Source organism: Molossus molossus, unplaced genomic scaffold (genome assembly GCF_014108415.1).
Source record: "Molossus molossus isolate mMolMol1 unplaced genomic scaffold, mMolMol1.p scaffold_m16_p_15, whole genome shotgun sequence".
Classification (NCBI taxonomy): domain Eukaryota; kingdom Metazoa; phylum Chordata; class Mammalia; order Chiroptera; family Molossidae; genus Molossus; species Molossus molossus.
In genome coordinates, this window is record NW_023425350.1 from 54,933,871 (window position 1) to 54,951,909 (window position 18,039).

Genomic DNA, 18,039 nt, shown 5'->3' on the forward strand with positions numbered 1-18,039 from the left:
ATTTTTTAATTTCTTCCTTGATCTCCATGGTAACCCATTCCTTGTTCAATAACATGCTATTTAACCTCCATGTGTTCAGATGTCTTTGCATGTTGTTGCAATTGATTTGTAGTTGCATGCCATTGTGATCTGAGAAGATGCTTGATATGATTTAAATCTTCTTGAACTTGTAGAGACTTAGTTTGTGCCCTAACATGTGGTCTATCTTTGAGAATGTCCCATGTGCACTTGAGAAGAATGTGAATTCTGCACTTTTGGGCTGTAATTCTCTGTAGATATCTATTAAATCCATTTGATCTAGCGCTTCATTTAGAGTCTGTGTTTCCTTGTTAATTTTTTTGTCTAGAGGATCTATCCAGTGATGTCAGTGGGGTGTTGAAGGCCCCTGCTATGATTGTATTGCTGTTGATTTCTCCTTTGAAGTCCTCCAGAAGATTTTTAATATATTTTGGTGCTCCTATATTGGGTGCATATATGTTTACCAAGGTTATATCTTCCTGTCGGATAGATCCTTTCAATATTATGTAGTGGCCTTCTTTGTCTCTCGTTGTGGCTTTCATTTTGAAATGTACGTCATCAGATATGAGTATTGCTACCCAGCTTCTTTTTTGCTTTCCATTTGCTTGAAAGATTTTTTTCCATCCCTTCACTTTCAATCTATGTGAGTCTTTTGTTGTGAGGTGGGTCTCTTGTAAACAACATATATGTGAGTCATGCTTTCTTATCCAGTCAGCTACTCTGTGTCTTTTTATCAGAGCATTCAAACCATTCACATTTAAGGTGATAATTGATATGTACTTATTTATTGCCATTTTTGTTTAGTGTGGTTATATTTTTCCTATTTCTTCTACTAATTACAGCAGTTTTTTTTTTTTTTTTTTTTTTAACATTTCTTGCAGTGCTGGTTTAGTGCTAATGTATTCCCTTAGCCTTTTTTTGTCTGGGAAGCTCTTTATTTGACCTTCTATTTTGGATGATAGCCTTGCTGGATAGAGTATTGTTGGATTCAGATCCTTGTTTTTCATGACCTTGATTACCTCATGCCATTCTCTTCTGGCCTGTAGTGTTTCTGTTGAGAAGTCAGCTGAGAGCCTTATGGGGGTTCCTTTGTAGGTAAACTGTTGCTTATCTCTTGCTGCCTTTAGGATTCTCTCTTTGTCTTTAATTTTTGGCATTTTAATTACTATATGTCTTGGTGTGGGCCTGTTTGGGTTCTTCTTACTTGGAGTTTTTTGTGCTTCTTGAACTTGAATGCCTTCTTCTTTCACCAAGTTAGGAAAGTTTTCTGTCATCATTTATTCAAGTATATTCTCCAACCCTTGCCCATTTTCTTCCTCTTCAGGGACTCCTATGATGCGAATGTTATTACGTTTCCGGTTGTCCCACAGTTCTCTTAAGCTGTCTTCCTGTTTTTTAATTGTTTTTGTCCTTTTGGTTTTCTGATTGGTTGATTTTTTCCTACCCTGTCTTCTAATTCACTGATCTGGTCCTCAGCTTCCTTTACTGTGCTGGTTAGTCCTTCCAATGTGTTCTTAATTTCTGCTATGTCATTCTTCATTTCTACTTGTTTGGTTTTCAATATTTCTATATCTTTACTCATGGTGCTGATGTCCTTACTCATGCCTCACCTGGGAAAGGCTGAATCTCTGAGCGGGGGGTGGCTGCTACTTTTCCCCACAGCTCTGGGAAGGAGCACACTGGCCACTGTCCTTTGTGGCCGCAACTCAGCAAAAACTCTGAGTGCCCTCCAAATCCTGGGTGTCCCCACAGAGTTCCAGCCCAGTCTGCCCTCCCTCTGCCGTAGCCCCCAGGTGAGTGGCTGTGGATATTTTAGCCTTCTGTCCTGGCTCTCTGCACTGTGGAGCGGGCTTGGTCTTTATTCCCCAAGGGCGCTGCTCACAGCTAAGACTGCTGCTGTCCGTGGGCTCCCAGCCTGCCACCCTCTCGTGCCTCCGCAGATCCTACCAGTGTCCCTGGTTATATGATCCTGTCCTGCTGCTTTTCTGTTGCTTTTTTCTGAGGATTTGTCTTTATTTTAGTTGTAATTCCCTTTTGGTCCTGGAAGATCGTCTGTGTAGCTTCCATTTACTCCGCCTCCATTTTCACATCCTCTAAGCCTATCTTGTTCCCAGCTGGGTTGCACAGGCCTCTGGTGCTTCAGCACCCCGCAGGTCCCACAGGAAACTGGATCGCACAGTCCCTGCTGGGTCGCACAGGCCTCTGGTGCCCCTGCACCCTGCAGTTCCTGTGGGTGGGCAGCTGGATTGCACCAGTCTCTCTTGGGTTTCGGCCTCCCACTGCTCTTGTGAGCTACTTGACCATACAGGCCTCTGTGGAGCCCCGGGTCCCACTGCTGGCGGCTGGGGATTGCTGCTGCCTTGTGGGGTTCAAATCCTGCTCAGCTTTTGCTGTGGTTTTTGGGGATGGGTCTCAGCTGCTGACCTGTGCTTCTGTTGCCTGGGGATGGATGTCTGCTCCCCAGCCTCTGTTGCTGGGGGTATATTTGGACTCTGATGGGGCTGCTACTGTGGGGGATGGTGCTGGGCTCCGGGCTGTCTGCAGCTTCTGTGACCAGCACCTTGGCAGCTCCACTACTGTGCACTGGTCTGTGTTGACACAGAGTGTCCACTGGTCCGATGGTGTCAGGTGCGCTGATGGGCTCAGGTTGCTGGGCCCTAGCCGCTCCCATTGCCTCCTCCCAGGGAAGACCCGGGTTCTTCCAAAATGGTGGGATCTCCAGTGTGGGGAGAAGCGCCCTGAAGGGCCGCTTACCATGGTAGCCTGCTGCTCTCGTCCACAGCACAGGAACCTTCTGCTCTGCGGCTCTGCACTGCTCGGGTTTGGTCATCCACCTTCACATCCACTCACATTCTCTCACACCCTCGCTCACTCTCTCACACACTCACCCTCCCTCCGGTCCTGCCCGCAGCCATCTTCCTCACTGCTCTTCATTTAGTCTTAACATTCCAACAGATTGTGCTAAGCCAGGACCTTAATCTGTAAAATTCCTTTAAGTTGTTAGTCTTGTCAGCGTCTTTTCTAAACCATGTATTCAATTTATACATTGTTTAGTTTACAAAGGACTTGATGTGCTTCCCAAGTTCTCTCTCTAATATATGTGTGTGTGTGTGTGTACACATTTTTTAATTGGTATGTTTGATTTGACAGATCGGAATGCATTGGCTGTGTACATTTGGCGGCTAGGCTAGGTCCTTCCCTGAGTATTCTCCACCAGGACTGGATATTTGGGCTTTCACTCAGGCAGAGGGAGAACAATGGGGAGTTGACCTATTCCCTCCTATTCCTCTGCCAGCTGCCTTTATTCTTTTGATAATTTCCTGGAGATGAAAGACAATGATAGTTTGCTGATGATGTTTCTGTGAGTGAGAAGTAGTAGCTGGTGTCCCTAAGACATGCCTGTTGACTTACCTAAATTATTCAACATGGAGCAAGATGAGCAGATAGGATTATATTTATTGAATTGCAGTTACAAGTGGAAAAAAGGACTGACCTTCATGGAGAAGTAATATGTCAACCAGTTAAAAGCTATCAAAATTAAAATGTTCATGTATATACAAAATATAAATGATATATAAGGTGAAAATTACAGTGATCAATTTACCAAAAAAACAAAAACAAAAACAACCTTAACATTGTAGTTTTTCCGTTTGATTGCACATTGACTCCTGAATCCATAACATTTCTACAATTTAATTTGGACAAAGTGCTATTGAAAATCAGCCAAGTTTTAAAAGTGAAATGTTAAGGTTAGATTGTTAGCTTTCCCAGGATAGGTACAGATGAAGATAAAGAATTTATACTTAAACTTAGGTGATGGTTCTGGATTGGTGAGCAGCTAAATCATTCTTCTGCTGTCAGAAGTGGTAGAGGCTTAGACCTTTACCTCTTGGCAGTATCCATTGGAAAGGAGCTCTGAGATTTAATTTAATAAACAAGAGCGTTCTATGGGCCAGTCACTGTGTTGGGCTTTGGGAATTACAGACATTTAACTGTCCTGGTGACTCAAGGTGTTAATGATCTAGTGTCATTTGTCTTAAAAACAAAAAACAAAAACAAAAAACAGGAAGAAATAAAGAAAAAGCACCTGTATTTGTCATCTTGAGTAAATGTAATAACTCTAACCAGAGAGATTTACTCAAGATTCAAATCTATAGTTGTTTTATGTCAGATGCAGTGTGGTTATTAGGCACATAGTAGTTGCTAAATAAAAACAGGGTTGGCATTTGTTAAATGTGGATTGAAGATAAAGACTGATCTTGTTTCTTGAGGAAACAAGGTCTGCTTCATTAACAAGGGGTTTTAATCTACCCAACTTGCTTCCAATCATTCCTTTGAAGTATTAGTCTTCAAAGTTATAAGCTTCCAAAATTTGACATCAGCTCTGCCTAACATGCAGTGTAAATAGGAATTTTGCCATGTAAATAGGAATTTGACTCTGGAAATCAGGCCATTGAAAACTTGCAGGAAGGATCTGCCCATATGCCCAGAAATCTGATTCTGGGCAAGAAAAGCAAGTGATATTAATTCGAAGGATCATTTTGTTGATTTAACATGATTACAGATTTTACTCTAAAAAGAAGTTTTATTTTAAAAACAATTATCCACTCAAATGTGTTTGTTCTTTCATTGACAGACTTTTGAAAATGGCTTTTCAATCTGGGAAAGCACAGTAACACTTCTGTGCTGGAGCAAAGCCCATAATGCAGATACTTCAGACTTTTCATGCGATTCTTAGTACATGGAATGAAATGGAGAGAAAAGACAGTACCTTTAAGCATTTCTTAATATGCAAAATTACAAGATGGATTTTCCAACCTTGCTCTATTGAAGTATGGGTATTTTAATAATTCTTTCAAAATCATCTAGACACTTTAAAATCTAACCTTTAAAAAAATTCTCAACTGATCATTTATTTTCAATAAACATAGACTATTGCCCCTTTAACTACAGTTCTGGGAGATAAGCATTTTTTTTTTTTTTCATTTCAAAATAAATGTTACAATTTCTACGCTGGGCTGCATTTTATAATAAGGTATATAACATTTCACTTTAGTTATACCTACAAAAGGAAGGGGAGAGTTTTGTACCTAAGTAGTACTTTTTATCAACAGATTTCCAGTTTTCTATCAAGTAGAATAATGACTCTGTTTGGTAAATAAGGAAACAGGCTCAGAGAAGTTCAGGGTTGTGGCCCAGACCCTCACAATGAAGACTAAACAGTGCCCTCCCTCTGTGCCCTCTGGGGACGCCGTGTCCTCTAGGACCTAGAGGGTGGTCTCGCTGGCAGCTTCTCTTCCATATGTGTCCATGTCTGTGAAGTCACAGTCTGACTCCATCTCTATCTTCACCTGTGGCACCATGAACACTGGACTCTGAGAGTAGTTGAAAGCAGGTGAAGCTGGACAGGAAATTTTGAAGTGCAAGGTGATGCTGAAGGAGAAAAAGAAGGGGAACATGATTTTGCTAGCTGGGTGTTTTTCTGTGCTATCCCCCAGAGCAGGGCTCTGATGCAGGTAGTTCTGTCCTTGCTCATGGAATCTTAACATATCGTGGGAACTAGCAGTGTCTTGTGTGCTGGCCTTCAGCTGTAGTCAGTACTGGTCTTGCCCCGTTTCAACCTATTCATATTGCTGCCACAGTGAACCATCCGGATCACAAATCTCTGTGATTCCCCTGCTTCAATTTTGCCATAGTTGCCCACTGTTCAAAACATAACATCCAAGCTTCTATGCTCAGTTTCCTGTTTACTTGTAGTTTGACTGCTCCATCCATCTCTGCGTTCTTTGCCCTGAGTGTGTGTGTTTTCAAATGGTATTTCCGGCTTGTTCTGGTGGCCTGAAATGCCCTTTTCTCTCTCCTCTCCACTCTATCTAGCAGACTCCTGTTTGTCATTCCTAGGCGCTCCAGATAAGGCAAAATCGTCCCTTAGACCACTGTTCTTTTTCTTACGTGTGCTCCATTGTTCTTGGCACCAGGTGCTGGGTGTCTTTGTTCACGTGCCTGTCATTCTGTATCTCCAGGGATTAAGCATCCTGCCTGGTAGATCATGATGCTTAACCTTTGTTCAATTAGATCATGTTGCTGAGCCTTTTTCTTCACTGAAACTGAAGCCTACTCCTTAGTGGTTTCTGCTTCCATCTGCTTCCATAGATTCAGTAAAACACCAGTGTAGTTGGATGGTGCTAGCAGTTACCAAATGTGCTACATTTCTGAACTTGTCCCACGCTTTGTGTAATTTAACAGGGTTTTTGAAATGCCCTGTCTTAGTCCAAATTCTCTCTCCGCTGACTGAAATTGGGGCATTTGTAGATTCAGCTTAATGCAGGCTATTTTAAAATGAAAATAAATCAGGGTAGACCGACTGCTTTTCTCCTAACACATTTAGATGTAAAGGTCAGTGACTTGAAGGGTATAAGAGCCTTGGTCAGGGAGGTGGGATGCGAAGGCAGGCAGAGACTAATGCGTACGTAAGACACTCCTGAGCTGGGGCAGCCTTGAATCCACTGCCTAGAGGCTTGTCCTGGTGCTGTTTCCTCTCAGCTGGTGTGACAACAGCTCTGACTTGTAACTAAGAAGTTCCCGTACCTGTTTCCTAAACTGAGAGAGTGCCATGTGAGTGGGGGTGTATCTGCCTGTAGACTTTGAATAGCTTATGCTTTTACTGTTTGACCCAGTACAGAGTGATTTCTGTCCTGCTGAGGGCACAGTGTGAGGGCAGGACCACCATCTTCCCTAGTAATAACTGAGGCAGACTTTCTTGCCTCTGAATCGCTCCATGTTTGAGCCCCCCCCCCCCTTGTTTTCAACCATCAAGTAGTCCCACCTTGTGCATGGGGGGCTTCTCGTTTAGAACAGGTAGGAATCATGGCTGGCAAGGCACTCCTGGGAACCAGGCCTTGAATCCTTTCTGGACTGTTCTTACCTCCACCTAATCTTCGCTATTTAGTTAGCTTTTCTTGATACCCTCTCTGGCCTTTGCTAATTAACCATGCTGTTAGTTTATTCTACAGAGCGTTAGATTACCTGATGTTTTGACCCTTAGAGTTTCTTTATCCTGGCTTTTGATAATATATACTTGTCATATCTGGTTTTCCTCTATGTTGTTTTCTATCAGTATTTTAATTTTCGTTTTACCTAATATTTTGTAATAAGGTCCTTTTCTAAAGTTGAATACCTTTGTGTGTTGTAATCATGTCTTTATGTCAGTAAGAGGACAGATTTGTTACTGGACACCAGTGGTCAGGCCTGTCAGGCTTTTCCTGTGCGGTGGACCAAATGGCCTTTTACCGAGACACTGGCTGGCCTGGGACATCCTAGTCCCTCAACCTTCCAGCCACTGTTTAGTTTCTCATCCAACACCCAAGGAGGACACTTCATGGCTGTTACCTTCGATCAAGTTCTGAGTCACTGAAGGAAGAATCAGAGTGAGAAACTCCAACTGGAAGATCTTTTTCCTGGCAGGAAAATTAAAATGTCAGATGTGGAGGTTTGAGGACTACACTGGAAGAGATCCCCTTTTTCTAGTGCTTCCCTCACCCCTTTCTTCTCTTTTCTATTCTCTAGCTCCATGGCCAACACTACACAAGAGGATGCAGGGAGGCCCTCACAGGGGTGGATGGTTTAGTTATTCCTTCATTAAAGGCTCAGCCAGGCTACATGGTGGGAGGTATGGGGAGGGCCAGGAAAGAGTGAGAAAGGGTGAGAATTATACAAATGGAAGAGGGATCTCTGACGGAGACTGTGGTGGAAAGCCCTCCATAGGCCCTTGGGGTTGGCAGGATCCCTAATCTGGGTCTTTGAGGAAAGTGGCAGACACGGGTTGGGATCTCATGATGTGTCTTCTCAATGACAGGCCTGTCTACCAATAGGGAGCTGAGTCTGGGAGCGGGTAAGGGCAGCAACAGAATCCCCCCGGATCTTCATAGGCAACTCTGCACCCTCCCAGGCAGCCTCCCTTTCAGCAGGTATAAGATGCTTGTGATTTGTACAGAATCACAGCCCGACTCGTGGGACCTTCTAACTAAGTTATAATCCAAATGTGAAGCTACTCGTTTCTCTTAAGGACAGCTCAGCTTGGGTTTGAGCTCTCAGTCGGCTCAGCAATTACTGAGACACAAAGGAGGCTCAGCAGGTCGTGTTTGGATCAGTGTGGCCAGTAACAATGCAAGAGGGGGCCAGGTGGTGCCACAGGCGGGGGGGGGGGGGGGAGTGGGAGGCACTGCCTAAGGCGAAGATTGGCGGCTGGAGTCTGCAGGGTTGATTCGGGATTTCCATCTGGTTGGAGTCCCAGTTCTCATGGCCCAGTTCTGCCTGAACCTTGCCTAGCACCGTGGTCCTCTAGCACCTAAGAACATTAGATCCCCTGAATTACAGGTGGAAGTTCCTCCTGGCCAGTGTGGCTCAGTGGATTGAGCATTGCCCAATGGACTGAGAGGTCCCGGCTTGATTCCTGGTCAGAACACATGCCCAGGTTGTGGGCTTGATCCCCAGGAGGGGACGTGCAGGAGGTAGCTGATGAATGTTTCTCTCCCTTCCTCTAAAAAAATCAATAAAAACATTTTTTTAAAAAGTTCCTTGAGGAAGAGGTGGAGGGTTAGTAGTAAGGAAGAGAGAGACACCGTGTGTTTTACTTACTGGCAATGCAGTGGATACCATTTTGGGGATCTGTTTGTACACTTTCCATGGGAATCTTTATAACTGAGGGAGGAGGGAACTGGGGCTGGAGAGAAACAGTGGGAAAAGCCGATAAACACCACCAATACTACAGCTTTCTTTGGCTTTCTTGCCAAGATGGAAAATACATCCACAGTGTGCAAACTACCATCTTCACATCGTGCTAAACAGTTAGGGGTGCTGCAAATACTCTTGGGCCCACTGAGGGGTCGTCACACAGTTAGTCTGCTGTCCTAGGCAATATGGAGCTCTTCCGGGAACATTACTCAGAAGCATTTCAACTGTCACAGTAACCAGTCACCTGGGAGTGAATCTCACCTGATAGCTGTGTAAGGATGTGTGTAAAAGGAATTGAATCCTGCCCAGGCCAGTTTTGTTCAGTGGTTAGAGATTCAGCCCGTGGGCCAGAGAGTCCCGGGTTCGGTTCCCCTTAGGGCACATACCTTGGTTGTGGTTTGGCCCTGGCCCCGGCCCTGGGGCCCTGGTTGGGGTCATGTGGGTGGCAGCCACTCGATATGTCTCTCTCACATCGATGCTTCTCTCTTTCTTCCTTTCTCCCTCCCACTCTATCTGAAGATAAATGCAAAAGTGTCCTCAGGTGAGGATTAAAAAAAAAAAAAAGGAATTGAATTTCATTTTCCATTGAATATATCGTATAATCCAGAGACGTATTTCCCCCCCAACCCTGGAATAGTTCTGGGCACATGGTAGTCACTTAAATATTTATTGAATGAATCAATGAAAGAATAAGTATTTGGCTTTAAAAGACACTTAGACTTCATTCTCAGAAACTATCTGCAAATCATCTAAACCACCAATGAAAAATGTGAATGAATGATGGGCCTCCTCCCTTCCTGGAAGAGGATAGAAATTAATGACCAGGGGAGTTTTGGTCTCACTACCATCAGAAGATGGTTGAATCACCACCAATCAGTCAGCAAGGATTTGCTTAAGAACAGTTTTGATCTGCAAAGGCAAGATCACTAGGAGAACAAATCAAGGATGATGTAGGGATGTGGTTTTGGGTCAAATTGGGAGAATGAGAGCCAGGCATAGTATTAGGAGATGTCATGGGCCGCTTAATATACTGAAAATGACAACATTTAAAGTCAGAAATGGTATTTCTCAATTCCTCTAAGTCTAAGACATTTAGCTATATGTCAATCTTAGATGAATCACTTCCCTTTTAGGGAACAATTTCATCATCTGTAATGAGCACTTGAACTAGACATTCTTTCTGCCTAACATCTTGTGATTTACTGTAAGTTCTGGACTGCTTGTCTGCTGACTTCCTGAGTGTTTGTGCGGGAAATGGGGAGGAGACAGGAACAGGGAGGCACAGTCAGGGCAACTGGGTAGCTGCAGCATCTGGGGAATGTACCCACCCTCCTCCCAGAGGACACATGCCTCTTCCCCCACCTCCCTCCCTGACACCCCAGGGTCAGGGCCAAGCAAACCTTGGCCCCTGTCTTTCTGCCTATCCAGGAGTCCAGTCTACTAGTGGGCTCCCATAAGACCCTCACCCCAGCCTGCTCCATTCTTTGGAGTCAGTCCTCATAGCCTCCATGATGCAGTCAGGTTCTGCCCTGTTCCCAGGGGACTGCACTGCTGTCGGTATTGACCCCAAGAGCCCACGGGAATGGTAAAGATTGGGCTTGGCAACTTTTACTCTGGCCCACCCTGAGGATATTCACATAGACAGACAAGCTCTCAGCATCCCAGACCAAGATGAGTAGAAGCCTTGGCTCATCCTGGACTGGGCCACTGCAGGCCCGAGAAGCTGGCCCTGGCCCTGGCAGAAGGGAGGGAGGGTCTCAGTCTCCCCCTGGGCCCAGGCCTCACATCTTCCCCACCTCCTCGTCACTGTCCTCGTGGGCCCCTTTCCTTCTCTTTTTCTTCTTATCCGTCTCCTTTTTCTCCTTCTCTGGGAGGATGTTGTCAATCCAGGCCAGATCATGCTGGGAGAAGATGAGGTCCAGCAGCCTTCGGACAAGGATGAGGCCCAGGATCTGGGTGAGAGTTCAGAGAAAATGGCAGGCTCAAGTTCCCAAACTTGGGCAGTTTTTCTCCCTTAGTCAGCCAAGTTCAAGGACTTTTTCTGGTCAGTGTCTCTGGAGCCACCTCAAAGCTCCCACACATCAATATTCACCTCCTGCCCACCTTGGATCCCATCTGGCTTCCCTCAGTGGAGTGGCAATGTGCCTACCTGTGACCCGGAGGGACAGAGCCTGCAATGGCTGAGGTGGGGAGCCCAGTGAGCCCATGGGCGGAGGACTACAGTTATTCTTTAAATCAGTGATCCCCAAACTTGAGCATGCATCAAATCACCCAGCGGGCTGTTAACACACACAGTGCTGGGTGCTGGGTGCTGGGTGCTGGGTGCTGGGTGCTGGGGGACCCTGATGAGAAGCCCGGGTCAAAAATCTCTTATGTAGAAATTTACACACTGCAAATCCTGCCTCTGGGTCTCACTTTGGCCCCAGCTCCAGCACTGCAGGCTGAGCCCCTCCTCCCCCAAGGACTTTCCCGGAGTGTTCTTCACGGCACCCCCAGGGGGCCTGGGGCCACTTCCCTTGGCTGGAGTAATCCCGGAGCCTGACGCAACATGTCTTGAGCTTTTTTTCTTCTTTTTACTTTTTATTTTGGAGTACTTTCAACATAACATAAAATTTGCCAGAATAGTCACAGAACTCATGTACTTCCCGCAAAAGTCATGTAAATGACACTGGACTTTGAGGTTCCTGATCTCTGATTCTAGTTCTTCCCAACCCCCATTTAGCTTTTTGAATTCAGTTCGTTTGAATGATGGAAGGATTTCTATTTAGCACAATCTACTTCTGCACTTGGTTTGAATTTCAGCAGTGGGGACCTTAGTCTCCTTGTCGCACTTGCCCAGATCCTGCCCCAGAGTGGGGGAGGTCGGGTGACGTTTGCATTCTCACTGAGCTTTGTCACCTGAGCTGAGTGTAGGTGGGAGTGCGAATTGTCACTGCAGGACCCGACCACCCACCACGACCACCCACCACACAGACCTTCTTCCCCTGCCTTCCGCTCTGCTCCCCTGTCCCACCTGGCCTGGACTCAACCCCAGTCTTGTCCTGTGCTTGCCGATGATAGAGTCAGGCCATCAGGAAGGAGAAAGCGAGGGGGGACCTCCCGGGGACACCCACCCAGGCCGAATCCCTCTGACGGGAAGGGCAGGCAGCCCCACCTCACCATGACTGGGAAGATGATGGCGGCCATGGTGGACTTGAGGATCCAGAGCACTGCCAGGCAGAGAATCTGAACCAGGGTGAAGAGGTGGATCCGGCGCAGGGGCACGTGCCGCAGGAAGGCGTGGTCCGGCTGGTGCTTGGCCGGCATCAGGAACAGCTTGCAGCGTTCCCAGAACTGGTGAGGACAGCACGAGGCTCAGCCAGCAGTGGGGACCCAGGTGGCCCTGCTGGGGGCTTGGGATGGGGGGTAGGGTGCTGCAGTGGGCCTCATAGAAGGGAGCCCCTGGTCAGGCGTTAAGGACGCACAGAAAGAACTGGAGGCAGAGGAAGACACAGAGCGAGATCTTAGGGGAGGCGGCGTGGGCCCTGGGTGAGGGCTGTGCCCTGGAGCTGGCCCCAAATGAGCACTGTCCACGGTGAAAGAAAATCCAACTTCACTGCAACACAAATAATTCAAAACATCCTGGTGTATCGTGGTAAATAAAGAATGAAACAAAATGTGTTAGAGGTGTACTGAAATGCTCCTCGACGTTGGCTCCACCTGGGTTTTGAATTCTGAGCCTCAGTTTCCTCATCTATAAAACTGGTATGAGAGGACCTACTTATACAGATTTAATCATATAACACCTATAAAGTGCCTGGTATGGTTATTTTACTTGGCACATAGTAAACGGTAGTCTTACTATTACCATCATTGTTTCATTAAGGAAAATGAGTACTTGGGGTCTTGGTGACATGGACCCAGACTTGGAGTGCTGACCCAAGGGGAAGGCCTTACCTGGATGCCATTCAGGGAGGCCACGCCCATGTAGAGGAAGACTCCGTACAGCACTGGCATGGGGATGTACTGGAACGAGAGAGGGAAGCAGAGCTTTGGACCGAGCCTCTGCCCGTGGCGAGCGGCCCTGTTCTGTATGAAGGTGTCTGCCAAGTCACAGAGGCAGCCTGGCCTGCCTCGGCTTTGCCCAGGCGGCGAAGGAGCTGGAGGTTTGCAGGAACGGAGGGTCTGAGAGCAGACCTGGAGCCAGAGTGTCAGCGGGGAGGGAGACGGTCTCCGGGCTCTCTGCCGCCTTCCCCCGCTGGGGTAGCCAGCCCAGGGCACAGCTGCTCTCCCAGCCTGGTCCCCTGCTCCAGCCCTGCAGAAGCCATGTGGTTTGAAGACACAGCTTCCGAAAAATGGGGAAGCTCCCCAGAAAGCACCCTGCTTACTCCTGCCTGTCCCTTCCCACCTCCAGCCCCAGCTGAGGGGCCCCAAAGCTACATTGCTCAGCTTGAAGGGAGCTGGGGACCTGAGTGAGCTGACCTACATCAGCTGGGAGTACCTGCTGATAAACACAACTCATGCATCTCACACAATCATAAGAGAGAAGAAAGAAGAAGAAACAAAACAGTGTCTATACCAGCCACCACTAATCACCAACTAACCACTAGTGGTTTGGTGAGTATCCTTCCTTCCAATCACGCTCACAGGTAGATTGCTTGCTTTTTCAGAAACGGGATCATATCATTGGTACTGTTTTGCAGTCATCATTATGTCTCTTTAGAGGCCTTTTGAGGTATTTCTCCACTGTCTCGCTAAGCTCTGTTTCTACTTTTTTTTTTTTTTTCTTTATCTGCACCTGCGGCTTGCCACGGCGAACCGAACCGGGCCGCTCTGCCTCGCCCCTGGGGTCTTTGTGTTGGAACACATGGGAGCACCCAAGTACCACGCCCAGCTGTCAGATACTATTTCAGAATGTCAATAAATCCAACCAAATAAACATTCTCTCTTAAAATAAAATTAGACTGTGTTCATTTTTTAAATATAAAGCGCGGTTTGGACCCATATGCTGTAAACCTGAATCTAAAACATTTGAAGTGAAAGAAAAGATAGGGGGGCCATAGCACCATCCGACCTGTACACGGCTTAGGAGATGTTTACCTAATTATAAAACAAGGTGAACATTTAAATGAACAACACTGTCCTAGTCATTCTTTTTTTTTTTTTTTTATTCTCACCCGAGGACATTTTTCGATATTTTGTTCAGATAGAGTGGGAGGGAGAGAGAGAGAGAAACATCGACGTGAAAGGGACACATTGAGTGGTTGCCACCGACACAACCCATCCAGGGTGGGGGACAAACCGTAACCGAGATATATGTCCTTAGCGGGAACCGAACCCAGGTCTCTCCGGACCGCAGGCCGACGCTCTAACTGCTGAGCCAAACCGGCCAGGGCATGTCCTAGTCATTCTTAAAGTGGGAACAATTGAGAGAAAAATAAAATCTTAAACAAAAGACAGCAATTATCTGTAATAACACAAATTTAAGATGGCTTAAAAGTTCCTGTTGTCCTGCCCTGGCTGGTGTGGCTCGGTTGAGGGTTGTCCTGTGCACAGAAAGGTCGCCAGTTCAATTCCCAGTCAGGGCACATGTTCAGGTTGCGGGGTTCCTCCCAGTCAGGGTGTGTGTGTGTGCAGGAAGCACCCAATTGATGTTTCTCCCTTCCTCTCTCTCTCTAAAATCAATAAATATTTGCCCTAATGAGTGCGAAAACCACATCAAACAGGAAAACTGAGCCCTGACCGGTTTGGCTCAGCAGTTAGAGTGTCAGTCCGTGGACCAGAGAGACCCGGGTTCAGTTCCCACTAAGGGCACGTACCTCAGTTGAGGTTTGTCGCCGGCGCCAGTTGGGGTTGTGCAGGTGGCAACCAGTCAATATGTCTCTCTCACACCGATGTTTCTCTCTCTCTCTCTTCCTCCCTCTCTCCCTCCCGCTCTGTCTGAAAATAAAAATGCAAAAATGTCCTCAGGTGAGGATTAAAAAAAAAACAAAAACGGGAGAACTGAGCTAAATCTTAGATAATCTAGTTTCCAGTGACTGATTATTATTATTAAGCCTGGGACACTGTCTCCGGTCCTGTTATTTGCAGGCTCAAGTAGCTTTCCCAGCAAACCTCAAAGGCCCCTGGCATCACATTCCCACCAGTGATGGAGCTATGATTTAGAATTCTAGATTAATTGGCACACATCTTCCTTGGATTTCCAGGGAAAGGCTCTTTTCCAAGACTAACGACACAGTAAAGTGGCAAAAAGGCGCCTCCAAGTATCAACTTTATACCACCTGTTGAAGCAATGAACAGCGATCACAGTCTGCAGACACACGGACATCACAGCCCTCCTACAGAATTTGAGGCTGAGAGCATGAGAACCACACGGGATTCAGAGGGGGTGCGTCTGACACAGTCAGGAGTTCCTCTAAGGCAGAACGTAGAAATCCCCAGTTCTGAAGAGCTGTGGCAAGGTGCAAGGAACAAACCAACAAACACAACTTCAGGGTTTGGGATGGACTGGGGAGCTGACTGTGTAAGTCATTTATGCTGCCCAGGAGATACATGGCCACTTCATCCCCCAGTGCCCTCATTTGGCAAGATAACCAAAGATTTGCAAATTGGTGATGGAAAGACTTAAGATTACTGCTGGTCCTGTAACAATAAACATCACTGTGTCTAAATTGGTACAACCATCCATTGGGGTTGGGGGCGGGGAGAGAGAAAGATTTCATTCCTTGCCGCTCTCAAAGCGTGGTCTTTGGTCCAGCATCACAGGTATCGCCTGTGAGCTAGTTAAAAATGCAGGATTTGGGATCCCATCCAGACCCACTGAATCAATGTCTTCAGTTAACAAGATTCCAGGTGATTTTTATAGACATTAAAATTTGAGAAATGCAGAACAGAACTCTACTGGAGGAATTGGTACCAAGACAAGCATAGTTAATAACTGAAAGAAGCCTGGCTGGTGTGGCTCAGTGGTTGAGCATTGACCCATGCACCAGGAGGTCGCCAGTTCGATTCCTGGTCAGGGCACATGCCCAGGTTGTGGGCCCGATCCCCAGTGTGGGGCATGCAGGAGGCGGCCAGTCAATGTCCTCTCTCATTGATGTTTCTATTTCTCTCTTTCTGATATCAATAAAGAAAAAAAATAAATTAAAAAAATAACTGATAGAGAACCATTAAAAGACACACTAGTAACTGGACCCAATGGGCACCCTCTAAATTTTAGACTGTCTAAAATATGTAGCATCATGGGACCTCTCCCCTGTTGCCTACGTAAGAAGAATAAATGATTTTAACTAAAGTGGTCTTGTGTAGACAGCTCTCCAGGCTAGGTTCTCTATGATTCTACTACTCAGCTACGCCTAATTTGGAAGACATAAGCAAATTTACAGTTGCAAAATGTTAAACAAGCTTTATAGAAAGCTTTGTTGTTGTTTTTTTATCCTCACCCGAGGATATTTTTCCATTTTTTGTACAGATAGAGTGGGAGGGAGAGAGAGGAAGGGAGAGAGAGAGAGAAACATCGACGTGAAGGGACACATCGAGTGGCTGCCACCCGCACAACCAACCAGGGCCGGGGACAAACTGCAACCGAAGTACGTGCCCTTAGCGGGAACCGAACCCGGGTCTCTCCGGACCGCAGGCCGACGCTTTAACTGCTGAGCCAAACTGGCCAGGGCTAGAAAGCTTTCTTAATTGGAAATAAGTACTGGGATTAAATCTAAGTTGTCAGATCTGAACTAAGTTATATTTTTCTTGAACTGGCTATACAAAGTATATCTTCTTTGACCTAAAATCAGTCTAGTACTTAATACTGGTGTCAACTAGTGATAATGCTTTAATCACTAAACTAACAGTTTTGAAGCCTATCTTTTTTTATTATTAGAAATGATTTTGTTTTGCTTGGTTAAGAGAGAAGAACAGGATAGTTGTTGGGTTGTAATGGGGACGTTTTGCCTCAAAGGTACTCTTGAGCCCTGGCTGGTTTGCTTAGTGGTTAGAGTGTCGGCCCACAGACCAATGGGTCGTGGGTTCAGTTCTGGTCAAGGGCACATACCTCAGTTGAGGTTCATCCCTGGCCCTGGTAGGGTCCTGCAGGAGGCAACAAGTCGATATGTCTCACTCACATCAACGTTTCTCTCTCTCTCTCCTTCCCATTCTATCTGATGATAAATAGAAAAAATATCCTTGGGTGAGGATTTAAAAAAAAAAAGGTACTCTTGAGATCTCATTCCCAGGAGCAGTCTTGGGTGGAATCAGTCTCAGAAGAAGCGTGTGTACAGTTGTTCACTTCCCCTGAACTATACTCCAGTCAGAATCCTAAATCTTATGATCAAGAACAATCTAGATGGGTCTTCTTTGCTATATATGTGTCAAATAGAGTGTGGAAAGAGTGAAGCCAGGGAATATATAAAATGCAGTTATTTTAACCAGGCTGCTAAATGTATTAATCTGCAGGCTGAGGCCTGAGGAAAGACTCCATTCTTGTTCTAACTAGCCTGGGGACTTACTTTTTTTTAACTTTCCAGTTCTGCATCAATGTCTTGACATACATCTGGACCTCCAGGTAACCCTCTGATCACCTCCTGAAGGACTCGCATATCCAGGCCACCTGATAATCCCCGGAGGACTGACATATATATCCACCTGACAGCCATTATCCACATCACAGGGATGTGGCCAGACTTCCTAGCACCCATCTTCTGGACCACCTGGCACCCATCATCCCGACTGCCTGACTGATAACCATCCTGAAATAATCCTAGGGCTAAGAAAACAGAACTGATCTTTTTTTTTTTTTTTTATCCTCACCCGAGGACATTTTTCCATTTTTTTGTTTAGATAGAGTGGGAGGAAGAGAGAGAGAGAAACATCGACGTGAAAGGGACACATCGAGTGGCTGCCACCGACCCGACCAACCAGGGCCGGGGACAAACTGCAACCGAGGTACATGCCCTTAGCGGGAACCGAACCCTGATCTCTCTGGACCGCAGGCCGACTCTCTAACCGCTGAGCCAAACCGGCCAGGGCTCATTCTTAAGAATGTATTGTTTCCTGTAAGAACTTGTAACCTTTCTTTCTTCTTTGGAACACCGCTGGGTTTTTGCCTGGCTATGTTCTGAATGCAGATTCTAAGACCCTTGAATAAATATCATCTATTTCTAGCAAAGTCTCCAGACTCTTTTTTGTTGTTGTTAATCCTCACCCGAGGATATTTTTCCATTGATTTTTAGATAGAATAGAAGGGGGGGGGGAGGGAGAGAGGAACATCAGTGTGAGAGAGACATATGGATTGGTTGCCTCCCACATGACCCT

The 18,039-nt window shown here is 46.2% G+C and overlaps 1 protein-coding gene across 4 annotated transcripts in view; it reads right to left on the minus strand.

Moving 5' to 3' along the window:
* Nucleotides 1-5,285: 5,285 nt before the first annotated feature.
* The window catches only part of SLC4A5 (solute carrier family 4 member 5), a 101,761-nt gene continuing 89,007 nt past the window's right edge, over nt 5,286-18,039 (minus strand). For 3 of the 4 annotated variants that reach the window (XM_036262624.1, XM_036262626.1, XM_036262622.1), the window contains 5 exons: nt 12,688-12,756; nt 11,911-12,084; nt 10,548-10,703; nt 7,408-7,475; nt 5,286-5,451 (listed from right to left, as the gene is read on the minus strand). In XM_036262624.1, coding sequence (XP_036118517.1) covers nt 5,286-5,451; nt 7,408-7,475; nt 10,548-10,703; nt 11,911-12,084; nt 12,688-12,756 — 633 coding nt within the window. Of the gene's footprint in view, nt 5,452-7,407; nt 7,476-8,655; nt 8,741-10,547; nt 10,704-11,910; nt 12,085-12,687; nt 12,757-18,039 lie in introns of all 4 variants that reach the window. The other variant, XM_036262625.1, reaches the window with a different exon arrangement.